Here is a 13,164-nt window from a genome sequence, read left to right on the forward strand (position 1 = left end):
GACATTGGGTGATGGGCACACAATGCAAGATACAGATGATGTGCCAGTAGAACTGCACACTGAAAACCTCTATAATCTTGTTAACCAATGTCACCACAGTAAATTAAATTGTAGAAAATAAGATATAAATAGCAAAAGAAGGACATACAGAAAGCCAACAGACATATGAAAAGATGCCCAATGTCACTAATCATTAAAGAAATGCAAATTAAAACCACAATGAGAAATCACCTCCCACCTGTCAGAATGGCTGTCATCAATACATCAACAAGCAACAAGATTTGGTGAAGATGTGGGCAAGAGGGAACCCTCACGTGCTGCTGGAGGAAACATAGACTGGTGCAGCCCTGTGGGAGACAGTGTGGAGGTTCCTCAAAAAATTAAAAATGGAACTGCCTTATGACCCAACCATTCCACTTCTGGATGTACATCTGAAGAAACCCAAAACATAATTGGGAAGAACATATGCACCCCTATGTTCATTGCAGCGTATGTACAATAGCCAAGATATGGAAGCAGCCCAAGTGCCCATCAATAGACAAGTGATAAAAACATGGTGGTACAAAGAAGGTGGAGCAAAAGTAGGCTACGGTTATGAGTAGGCAAAATACAGAGTTTCTTCTTGTATTTTTATTTATTAATTATTGTATTATTTTCCATATGAACAATTATAAACTTACTTTTGCCCCATCCTGTATGTACAATGAAATATTACTCAGCCATATAGAAGAAACCTTACCATTATGCTAAGTGAAATAAGCCAGTCACAGAAAGACAAATACCATATAATTTCACCCATATGTGGAAACTAAAGAATAAAAGAAACAAACAAACAAACAAACAAACAAAAGAGAAAGAAGCTCATAGATCAGGGAACAGACTGGTGGTTGCCCGAGGGGGAAATGGAAGGATTAAAAGAAACAAATTGGTAGCTACCAAATAGTCACAGGGAATGTGAAGTACAGATTAGGGAATATAGTCAATAATATTGTCATAGCTGTGGATGGTGCCCGGTGGGTATGGAAATATCAGGGGGAAAGACACTTTGTAAAGTCTATGATTGTCTAACCACCATGCTGTACGCTTGAAACAAATACAAAATAATATTGAATAGAAACTGTCATTGAAAAATGTTTTTGTTTTTGTTTTTTTAAAATATATTTTATTGATTTTTCACAGAGAGGAAGGAAGAAGGATAGAGAGTTAGAAACATTGATGAGAGAGAAACACCAATCAGCTGCCTCCTGCACACTCACCACTGGGGATGTGCCTGCAACCAAGGTACATGCCCTTGACCGGAATCGAACATGGGACCCTTGAGTCCACAGGCCGACGCTCTATCCACTAAGCCAAACCAGTTAAGGCCATTGAAAAATGTTTTAACGACTTGAAAACAGGTTCCCTGGTTGTGCTTGTACACACAGGTTACAGCAGCGTGATTCACAACAGCCAAAAGGTGGAGACGGTCTGACACTCAGGAAGGACAACAAAATGCTCCCTCCACCCAGTGGAATGTGACTCGGCCACAAAAAGCAATGCAGTTCTGACACAGGTTACAGCACAGCTGGGCCTTGACAACGTCATGCTACATGAAAGAAGGCAAACACACGAAGCAACAAGTTGCATGATGCACATTTACATGAAACGTCCAGAACAGGTAAATGCATAGAAGTGGAAAGGAGCTCCGTGGTTTGCAGAGCCTGGGGAGGGGCAGTGACCGTGTCATGGAGACCAGGCTTCGTGTGTGAGGAGGAGAAGTTCTGGAGATGGTGGTGCTGAGGCCGCACAACATGGTGAACGTGCTGAACGCCACTGAACCGCGCACTGACCAATGTCATGTATAATGTTATGCACATGTTGCCACAAGAAAAAGGTGGAGGATTCCCCCAAATTGCCGAGAATAAAGTGTTGTCAGCAAAGCCACAGCCACACCCCCAGCGGGCTGCCCTGTGTCCACACCCCCAGCGGGCTGCCCTGTGTCCACACCCCCAGCGGGCTGCCCTGTGTCCACACCCCCAGCAGGGTCCCTGAGCCTTACCTCCGAGGCTGCTGTAACCCCAGCCGCTCACCCAGCACATCTTCCTCTCAGGGACCCTCAGCGAGGCAGGTGGGAGGGGGACCAGGCCGATGCGCTCAGAGAGCGTCACAGGGGCCTCCAGTGTCAGCAGGGCCACGTCCGCGGCCCCCTCTGCAGACAGGCTCTGGTTGAACTTGGGGTGGCGGACGATCTTAGTCACATTTGTCAGTGTGTCATGGTCATAGAGTCTCAGCTGCCCAACTTGAACCCTGAGGCCATAGGCCTCCCAGTCCTCTCTGGGGAGAGGGACCAGGAGCCTCTCAGAGGAGCCTCCGGGGCAGGGCCAGTGTGGGCACAGCAGCAGGGCTGGGGCTGCACTAAATGTGGCTTCCCACCTCCCATGTTACCTACCACCCCGCATCAAGGGCCTTTGCCCACAGCCCCCCTCCCATCAGCCCTCTGTGAGTTTCCCACCCCCACCCCTGCCAGGGGGCCTCGGGCTGCGTGGCTCACCGCTGGGTGCAGTGGGCTGCGGTCAGCACCCACTGGTGGTGGATGAGGGAGCCCCCACAGAGGTGCTGCCACAGCTCCAGCTCCTTATTGTACCTTCGGACGCTGACCTGCTAAGGCCATCTCCCCGCGGGGGGCATTGTGCGCGCCCACGGGGCCACCCTGCTGAGTCCCTGAGCTGGGCCCTGGGAACACAGGGGATGCCATCAGGGACCCAGCAGGACCCCGCACACTCAGTCTCTCCCAGGAAGAACCAAGGAGGCCCACCTGAGTTGACACTGAGGGGCCTGGGCAGCCTGAGCAGAAGATGGGGACAGGGAGTCAGGACTCACCTGGGAACGAGGGCACGGAGCCCCCCAGGCCTGGGAGGCTCAGGAACAGCAGCCACAGCATCTGCGGGGATGGCAGGGGCCTGGGTGAGACCAACAGGGGCCGGGGTCCCCGTGCGGGGATGGAGAAGCCGGGGTCTGAGCAGCGGCATCCTCACCTGGAGGGACCCTCCTTGGGACCCTCTCTGCACCCCTTCATCCCCGGGCACAGGAAGGGCAGGCGGGGCCCCTGGCTGGGCCATGGGCAGAGAGAGCTGCTCCTCTCTCAGGCCCACCCCAGGTCAGGGGTCAGTCAGTCAGCAGGCGGCGAGGAGCTGCTGGGCCCTGGCACTGCCTCCCCCAGACCTGCTACCGCCTGTCACTGGGCAGCAGCCATCTCTGGCAGCACGGATCTCAGCCACAAAGCACAGCCAGGCCGGCGGCCTGAGCAAGGAGAGCTGCCAAGAGGGTGCAGGTGCTGGAAGAAGCCCCAGAGCTTTGGGCTCAGGCAGGCGGGCCCAGGGAGGCAGAGCCCCAGAGCTGCTGCTGGGCCCTTGAGCCACAGGGCAGCCCCTGATTCCACTGGACCCCGTGAGGCAGCATGGAGCTCGCCACCATCTGACTGGAGCATGCCATCTGCCTGGCACGTGGCCTGTGGCCACCCTCACTGCCACCAGCTGAGGCCCTGCACACGGCCCTCTGCAGGGTGCTCCCTGGAAGCTGCACCAAGATGGGCTTTCATGTGGGTACAAGTCAGGGAGAGGCACCTGGGAGGCAGGTGGACAGAGCAGAGATGGGCAGAGGGTGAGCCTTGAGCAAAGTGCAGGCTGATGACACCTTGACCAGCCCACAGGGAGACCCAGGCCACGGCCCCCACTGGGACACAGTGCCCACCCCCCGCCTCTCCCTGCGCCAGCCAAGAGGGACCTGCCGGGGCGAGGCAGCCAGAGGAACTGCCAGGCCTCCCATCAAGTCCTGCCCTGAAAGGGGACCTGGCCCGCATCTGTGTCCAGCAGCGTCCCCCACCTTCTGTCTTGTGTGCTGAGGAGGCGGCCGCAGGACCACAAAAGAGTCCCTGCCCAGGAAACTGGGAAGCAGAAGCTCAGGGTACAACTGAGGCCAACAGGGCCCCTCCACTGTCCACCTGGGTCCCACCCTTTGCTACTAACTGGGACTCTGGGTCTTACCTGGTAGCACGACCCAGGCCCCATCCCTGAGGGGCTGAGCTCTGGTCACAGGGACTTCTCAGGTCTGGTGGCTGCACGTGTCCACCTGCCATCACATTGACGAGGGTGAGGCAAGAGACACGCAAGGGCCCTCACCTTCCCTGCCCCCCATTGTGACACCGCAGCCCTGCCTCTGCCTGGTGCTCAGAGTCAATGTCCTACCAAGATGGTGGCACGTTTTGCTCCCTGGCCTCCAGACACAAGTAGCTCAATGTACCCAGACAGCAGCTGTCACTCACATCTCAGGAATGTTCCTCAGTGCAGGCTGCACGGCCTGTGTTGTCTTGCCCCCCCTGGGGCTTGCCCATCACCAATAATTTTATTACCATCGTGTCTGCTGCGTCCTGTGTCGCCAGTGCAGCCTGGACCTGCAGCAGAGCCCTGTCCAGCGCTGGGACCACTCAGAGCCGGCAGCCTGTTGTGTGGCCAGCGTCACGGGCTGGAGGGCACTGTGAGGTGGGGAGCACGCTGCTTCCCTGAGAGGGGCAGAGGCCCTCACTGGCCTGTTGTTTTGAGGGGGGCCCTGGGAATCCTAAAGATTTCCTGTGGCCAGGCCCCTGCCTCCTCAGGGGCGCGCTCCCCCTCTCAGGAGCACACAGCCTGGAGGCCTGTAACCTCACCAGTGAGGGAGGTCAGTGTGGACCAGTGCGGTCCCTCAGAACCTGACCTGCTTTAGAAATAAGTGCAGATGCAACCAGTTCAGATGAGGTCAGAGTGGAGGCGGGGAGGCCCTTAATCCAATGATGGTTCCTTGTGGGAAGAGGTGAGGATGCGGAGAGCACAGAGGGGTGGGGAGGACAGGCTGGAGGTCCAGGGGTTCCTCCCCAACCAAGGGCCCCAGTACCACCAGCAGCTGCAGGAGGCAGGTGCCTGGGAGTAGCTGTGGCCCCAGAACAACTTGATTGCGGGCCACTAGCCTCCAGCCGGTAAGAGGATGCATTTGTGTTGTTTTAAGCTCACACTCCCCAGTCAGGGGCTGTCACTGTGACCCCAGGACACCACACAGGGGGAGAGCCTAGTGGTGACTGAGGTGTGATGTCCACCTGTACTGGGCTGTATATCGGGGCACGCTGTGCTGTCTGTTCCTGGAACAGACAGATAGGAAGGTACTGACATCAGGTCAGGCCTTGAGATATGGTCTCATGGTCCCTCCTCAATATACTGTGCTCTCTGTTCCCAGAAAACATAGATAGGAAGGTACTAATGCTGTGCTGTGTCGAGAACAAATTGCGTAAGCATGACTTTGTAACTTTGTAGTTTTTGCACATAAATAGCCATAACTCTTGGAGTCAGGTGCTGCAGTTCGAAGCAAAGGCTGGACTGCAGACAGCTGGCCAGCTTAATAAAGGTTCCTAAATTTAAATTCTGAGTCAGTGGTCTATCTCGCTGAGTCAACCCATAACATTTGGAGGCCCCAGCGAGATTCCCGGCAGGGAGGAGAGGGACCCCTTGTTTAGGGCAGGAGGCTCTCCCCCAGCAGGGATGAGAGGGACCCCCTATTCAAGGCCGGAGGCTCTCCCCCTGGCAGGGGTGAGAGGGACCCCTTGTTTAGGGCAGGAGGCTCTCCCCGGGCAGGGAGCAGAGGGACCCCCTATTCAAGGCAGGAGGCTCTCCCCCACTGGTCGCCGGGCACTCAGAGAGATACCCCACACCTGTGGAGAACAACTACCAAGGAGGCCTCCAGTCCACCCAAAACTTTCAATTTGGAAACCGAACCACCTGGACTCTCGAGAGAGGTAAGGACCGGTCGTTAAACTGGAATTGGGACGTCCCACGGAAGGACCTATACGGAGGGCTGGACGCAGCGGTACTCCTGGTCCTGACCCGCGGCCACGACGGTGGCCGGGGTCCTTGGTTCGTGCGGCTGTAGGCTGCATTGGGTTTGTCTGTCTGGTATTTGTTTGTCTTGCTGTTTATTGTTAAAAGGTTGTCTGCTTCTGTGTACACTCTGCTGCAGTGTTTTTTGAACATTTTCAGGACTTCAAGGAGCGAGCTGCAGGTTCCGGGCAACCTTAGGTTGCATTTGGCTGATTTATTTTGTCTTTGTTCTTTGTTGTCTTTGTCTTTGTCAAATGGGATAGGGTCAGTCATCTTTGTCGACCCCCTATCAGTCAGGCCCACTCCGGGTGAGTGGAAGGGGAGCTTGATCACCTCCCGGGAAGCTATAGAGCTCCCTCAGGAATTAGGAAATTGTTAGGAATTGGGTGGATTGTTTAAACTCTGAGTGAATGTCTGGTGAAAGTGTGTGAGTGTGGAGGGAGGGGGCCTGCCCTCTCCTCTCCTTTATGTGGCTCCACGACTTCGGTTACGGAGTCCGAGTGGGCCCCAACCTGCGGTTCCGTGATTCGTCATATGGCATAACGGTGACTCACCCCCATGTGGAGGTGACCAGGCCCGGGGTTTATACGGGTGCACCTTAGCTACGACGAATCTAAGCTCCCAAGGGACTCGGCCAGGCGGGCATCTGAGTGAGGATCTGTGAAAACAGGTCACCCCTCCCTTGTCTGTCTCTCGCCACCAATCATCATGGGGTCGGGACAAAGTTTGTGTGGGACTAGCCAATTTACTACTGAGAAGGAGGAAAAAAAGTGTAAATCATTACTGGTCTGTGTGAAGTAAGAGCTACTTTGATTTATTCTGCTTTCTGTTGATACGCTTGGCTGAACGTTTGGGCTGGCCCCTTAGCAGTCTGCAAACAGTCTCTCGGCAGCTGCAAGAATCATTTTTCTGAGTCTTTTGCTCACTGTTAAGGAGAATTAGCCCACTTAGTTAATAAAGATTTCTGTCTATCAGCTGCTCTTACCTAGGTTGTAATTTACTGTATTAAACTGAAGTTCTTGGGTAGATTTAAAGGTTATAATGTTAATGCTTTTGATTTACAGCGATTCTGTGAATGAGAGTGGCCCACTTTCCAGGAGGGGTGGCCGGATGCAGGGTCCTTTGATCTGACCACTGCCTACCGGGTCCATTACGTCATACACGGCCGCCCAGGGCATCCTAATCAAATTCCTTATATTCAAATTTAGGTTGACATATTGTCCAAGAAACCCCGGTAAATGAGGGTTTGCCTCCCGAGGGAAAATTGGGACAGAGACAGACAATTCTTTTGGCCGGGCCCCAGAAGGGAAAGGCTCCCCCGGTCCTTCAGGGAGAGCAGGAAGAACCCATTAGCCGGCCGCCCCCTATGGTCCCCTGGCGCCGGATTCGGGTGAGCCCGGGCCTCAGGCCCAGGCCACGCCACCAGCTCTTGACCCGGAGCCCCTGCCTCCCCTGATGCCAATTGTCTTCCCTCCGCACCCACCAAAGGGAGGGGCTTTGTCATCCTTCAATCCCTTCAGTCTGTCCCATACTAGACAGGGACAGCGTATGGGGAGAGAGAAAGGGGGGGGGGGGGAGAAACTGCAGGACCTTGCGACATCTGCCAGTCCTGCAGTTCCTATGGCAGGCCAGCCCTCTAGATCTGGGGCTAGACAGGCAGCCTTCTGGGGAAGCAAGGCAGACCGAGGCGCTATTCCCAGCTCCAGACCAGATTAGGGAGTGAATGAGAGAAGGGGGGCGGGGGTGTTGGCAGTTAAGTTACTGGCTGCAGACCTAACAGGTCTTATCAATGAACTTCAAGGTCACAAAAAGTAACTAAGCACAGTCTTTCTCTGCCCTGGTTTATTCTTTTTAACCCCTCCAGCGCTGAATCAATCAGGCCTGGGCTGAGAGAAGGGGACTGGTGGGATGACAAGGAAAGCAGGGCCCTGTAACTATAAATAGAGTTAAGAAAAGGGCACTCTCCCTGGACCTGGGAGCCATCAGGACTTTGAAATTCTCCAAGAGAGGAGAAGTCTGACTCAGAGACTAGCCGAAACCTCGTTGGGTTAGGAGGACCGGAGGCTGCATATTGAACTTATAGACTGCAATTTGCTAGGCAGAGGTCCAAGCCCAGTTGTATAGGGATTAAGCTACCTATGTACAGCAAAACAACTTTCTCCTGTGCCAGAATACATTTCAAGAAAATTGGACAAACTGTATTTGTGGCTAGGAAGAAGAACTGGCCTATATGTAAACTGCCCTGGAAAAAGGCTTTGTGGAATGAACCCAAAAAGTAAAGGGTGTCTAGCTGCCGAGAGGGCAGTTGCCCAGGTGAGCAAAGAAGAATACCCATTAAATTTTGGTCTCTATTGAGAGACAGTTGACAGTTAGCAACCTGTATACTGTCTTACAGGCCTGTGTGACCATACCCATGTCAGGGGTGGCACAAAACCTCAACTGTAGGAAACTGGGGAAGGCCTGTCTAGAACAGAGGGGATTAATAAAGTGATGAATACTAGCCCTCTGTTCCAGGAATTACAGACCCTGTGAGGTCCTGTGACATATAAGACCCTGTAGGGAAATAAAGCTCCTTTAGTCCATTCTGAAAGAACAAATAAAAGACAGATTAGAGGCTGTGTTTCCCTCCAGGCAACCCAACTGGAACCCCTATAGTGACAGGGGAAAGGAGGCTCTCGATCGGTATCGCCAGACTCTATTAGGGGGCATCCGAGCTGCTGCTTGGAGACCCACAAACCTCTCTAAGGTGACAGAGACAGTCCAGGGGCCTAACCCTGATGCCCTGGAAAGTCGGAGGGCTGTCAATGTTGCATTTGTTTCCAAGTCGGCCCCAAATATTAGGAAAAAATGACAGAAGTTAGAAGGCTTTGAGGGGAAATCAATCTCTAAGTTGGTTGAGGTGGCCCAGAAGGTTTTTGACAATCTGAAGGACCCAATGGCAGGTTTAAACACCTGGATGGCCAAGGTCCTCCTGGCCCTAAATGAGAAAAATGGCCCAAGGGGCCGGAGAGACAACAAGGGCAAAGAAAAGCCTCGCGGAAGAAAAGGAGTCCAACCCCGGCTTGGGAAAAATCAATGTGCATTTTGCAGAAAGGAAGGACATTGGAAAAGGGAGTGCCCTGAATGTGCAGGGGAACCGACTCCCTCCCATGCTGGTGGAGGAGGTGGATTGGGGTTGTTGGGGCTCGGCTGGCCCCCAGGAGCCCAGAATAACCCTGACAGTGGGGGGCCAAAAGGTGGACTTCCTTGTGGAACTCATAGCACTCACTCAGGCCCTCGGGTAGGGAAAGGGAAAAAGAGTAAACATTTCAGCTTCCTGAAAACAGCTGCCTTGAACCCTGCCACACTCCTCCCTGACAAAAAGGCAGAGGCCCCTTTGCCTGACTGCAAGGAGACACTGACTACCCTCACTTCCCTCCGTGAGGACCTTGTGGACCAGCCCTGCAGAATCCGGATGAGACCCTCTACACGGACGACGGGAGCAGCTTCGCAGAGGAAGGTACCCGGTAGCGGGGGGCACATGAGGAGGAGCCAGGGGAGATCTAAGAAGCCCTGGTAAGCGCCCCGGCACTGGCCCTGCCAGACCTACCCAGGGACTACAGGGATATATCTTCTCACACTGCCTTTACAGGAGGACACGGGAGCCACCTTAAAGAAGTCTCCTGACCTCAGGAGGAAAGGAAAAAGCTCCTGAGATACTTAACCACCTGGCAGCCATATAGGGGCCAAGGAATTGACTAAAAGACCAGTAGGGCCCCTAGAAGTTCTCATAACCCTGCCAGCACGAAGGCTCCCAGAGAAGCCTACTCATCTGCCAGAGGAGCAGAGGCTAGCTGAGAAACTAAGGGCCCGGGAAGGAGAGGCTGGATGGCTAATTCTGCCAGATGGGAGGCCTATAATGCCAGAAGCCCTGGGGCGGACCATCGCTTCCCAGACCCACCAGAGCACCCACCTGGGGGAATGAAGCTATCAGAACTACTGGGAAGAGAATTTTACATCACAGGGCTCCAGAAAATATCTCAAGAGTTGACTAGAAGGTGCCAAGTTTGTGCCCGGGTGAATCAAGGGCCCCCTGTTGTGGCCGCGCCGGGACAGCGATTCCGAGGTCAGAACCCCGGAGAACACTGGGAAGTGGACTTCACTGAGATACCAGGAGGACAAGGAGGGTATAAATACTTGCTGGTTTTCATTGATACCTTCTCTGGCTGGCCTGAGGCATACCCAACCAAGGCAGAGACAGCACAGGTAGTAGTTAGAAAGCTCCTCACCGAAATTGTCCCCGGTTTAGCCTGCCACTATACATGGGTCCGACGATGGCCTGGCGTTTATCGCCAAAGTTACAATCCATAGTTAAGGCCCTAAGAGTTACTTGAAAATTGCATTGTGTTTATAGACCACAGAGTTCTGGACAGGTAGAGAGGATAAATTGAATCTTAAAGGAAACATTAACTAAATTAAAATTAGAGACGGCGAAAACTGGGTAAGTCTCCTTCCTTTTGCTCTCTTCAGAGCTAGGTACACCCCATACATCCAAGGGCTAACTCCTTTTTGAGATAATGTTTGGGCAACCGCTGCCATTGGTGTCCAGGTTGAGGGAGGAGGAAGTCGCCCATCTCTCTACCCAAAATTTGCTTAAGTCCTTACAGGCTTTGCAGAGCAGCGCCACGTCAGCACGACGGGTGGTGAGAGCCATACGGGAGGAGGACGTGCTGAGATCCAGTCCAACACAGCCTGCCTTCTCTCCAGGAGATCTCATTTGGGTGAAGCGTCACGACCCTGGCAGCCTGGAACCTAGATGGGATGGACCCTACCAGGTGGTGCTGAGCACTCCAACCGTCATCAAAGTCGCAGGAAAGAGGCACTGGATCCACCGTACGCAGGTTAAGAAAACGAACGACAGCGTCGAGGGATGGGCCCCGAAGAAGAACTGCATGATCGGAAATTGGAACCCCGTCCTCCTCATGCCTCTCGCCTGGTGGACTGACCAATGGGAAGGGGGAAAGACCTGGGGACTAAGACTCTATGTAAGCGGCCGAGACCCTGGCCAGCTCTTCACCATTCAACGCCGGACTCTTCCCCGGTGGTTCAACCCGATTGGCCCCTTGCATCCCCTAGACAAGCCAGAGAGGCCGAGCCAGCCACAGCACCCAGCCCCAGCTAAAACTTCCTGGTCCCCCTGGCTAACTACCCTGCTCTCCTCCTTGGCAGGACCAGTCGTTCTGCTCCTCCTAGGGCTCATATTTGGCCCCTACATTGCCAAATGCCTCCTCGATTTCATATCGTAGAGGAGGACGCTGAATCAAAGATTTGATTCGGGAATAAGACCAGTAGGGAATGTACTGGGCTGCATATCGGGGCACGCTGTGCTGTCTGTTCCTGGAACAGACAGATAGGAAGGTACTGACATCAGGTCAGGCCTTGAGATATGGTCTCATGGTCCCTCCTCAATATACTGTGCTCTCTGTTCCCGGAAAACATAGATAGGAAGGTGATAATGCTATACTGTGTCGGGAACAAATTGCATAAGCATGGCTTTGTAACTTTGTAGTTTTTGCATATAAATAGCCATAACTCTTGCAGTCAGGTGCTGCAGTTCGAAGCAAAGGCTGGACTGCAGACAGCTGGCCAGCTTAATAAAGGTTCCTAAATTTAAATTCTGAGTCAGTGGTCTATCTCGCTGAGTCAACCCATAACACATCCACAAGGTTATATTAGTTGTCCTTCCCCACGCTGAACTTTCCCCAATTCAGTCAGTTGAATCTGTGCATTCTCTCCTTAACATAAGGTAGAATGGTAACTTGAATACCTATATCCAACAGAGTCATAGAAGTTTGAGTCCTTCCCCTCCCTGAAGGTCCCTATCATACTTAGATGAGTGGGTATGTCCCTTGGACCTCTTGAGGATAGACAGACCTGCACCTTATCCCTATTCACCTTGCTTTATGAAGGGCCTGAGATGGAGATAGGAAGTAGAAAAGACAGGGTAGTGGTAAAGGGCTTTCTGAGAAAATCATTCTGCACCAGTAAGCAAGACTCATTTATTTTAAGTTTTGAGTTGCATAGCTCATGGCTCAAGCAAATGAGTTTCTAATGTTCTCCATCTGCCCGTCACTCTCTATCCGGTGGCAAGATCCTCATGGCTGATGCCATCTATTTTCATTTGGGGGATTCCTTGATTTAATAGCCACAGCCACATTGTATTCCATTTGGGGCCACTGGGTCATTCCCTTTACCTGACTCTAGCCAGACACACAACAGTGACTTTTAAAAATGTTTCCTTAATTTGGGGAACCTGATAATTCATTACCAAGGTAACATCTCATAACTTCTTTCCAACGTAAGAGCTGGAGGAGTTAGGGCTAACCATAAAGATGTATCTAAGAATTTGGTTCAGTGTCTTATTCTCCATCAGCATTTTAAATCCAACTTGTATCAATAAAAGCTTAAACACTTTTTAATGCCTCATCTATGATTTCCCACAGGAATTTGTGTTTCTCAGGGAAATTTCCCACGGATCCCTAATATCAACCATAAACTACTAGAAAAAAAATTCTGAGGATTTTTGTTTTCATCTCTGAATAGGTTTAAGATTGGCATGATAGATTACAAGAGGCACCAAGACATGTAATAGCCCTGCTTTTGCCATTCTTTCTTAACAAACATTACATCCCCTGCCGTCTTATCTCTTAAATAAATCAATGAAGTACAGTAAGTCTTCACTTAATGTCATGGATAGGCAATAGGTTTTGTGACTTTAAGTGAAACAAATACAAATTTAGCATAGGTTAATTGATATAAACAAGAGTTAATATTGTAGGCATTTCATCAACATTATAACAAAATGGTGTTTAATAAAATTACATTATTTGAGGACCTGTTATACTAGCCATTTGCCTGACTCCTGGCTATAGGTGTTCCAAATTTCCTTACTTTGATTCCGAGTAGAAGTGTTCTTCTGTAACTGTTGCCAGGTAGTGGTCAGAACCTTCTGGTCCCCTCAGGTTGAATTTTAAAAATAGTTATTACAGTGGGGTGGGCCTGAGGCTGGCCACCAGATTGAAAAGAAACTCTTCACACTCAGAGGAAAGTTAGACACAACCAAAGAACCATTCAGGCAGCTTCCTTTCAATTTAGTTCCTAGTACTAAGCCTGTAACAACTGCCCAAATTCCTCCTCATTAACTGGCAGTAAAGTGGAAGACCATTAGTTTTCCAATTGATCATTCATTTTGTTCAATATTTTTGCTATGAATTCCTCATAGAATTCCCTGAAATCCTTATTTGTC

General features: G+C 51.8%; 1 protein-coding gene across 1 annotated transcript in view; it reads right to left on the reverse strand.

Annotated features, from left to right (window-relative positions):
• Positions 1-2,667, reverse strand: part of LOC102429002 (mastin-like) — a 7,078-nt gene extending 4,411 nt beyond the window's left edge. The window contains 2 exon segments of the mRNA XM_023755590.1: positions 2,039-2,313; positions 2,531-2,667. Coding sequence (XP_023611358.1) covers positions 2,039-2,313; positions 2,531-2,667 — 412 coding nt within the window.
• Positions 2,668-13,164: the final 10,497 nt, after the last annotated feature.

This window comes from Myotis lucifugus, unplaced genomic scaffold (assembly GCF_000147115.1).
Source record: "Myotis lucifugus unplaced genomic scaffold, Myoluc2.0 scaffold_81, whole genome shotgun sequence".
Classification (NCBI taxonomy): domain Eukaryota; kingdom Metazoa; phylum Chordata; class Mammalia; order Chiroptera; family Vespertilionidae; genus Myotis; species Myotis lucifugus.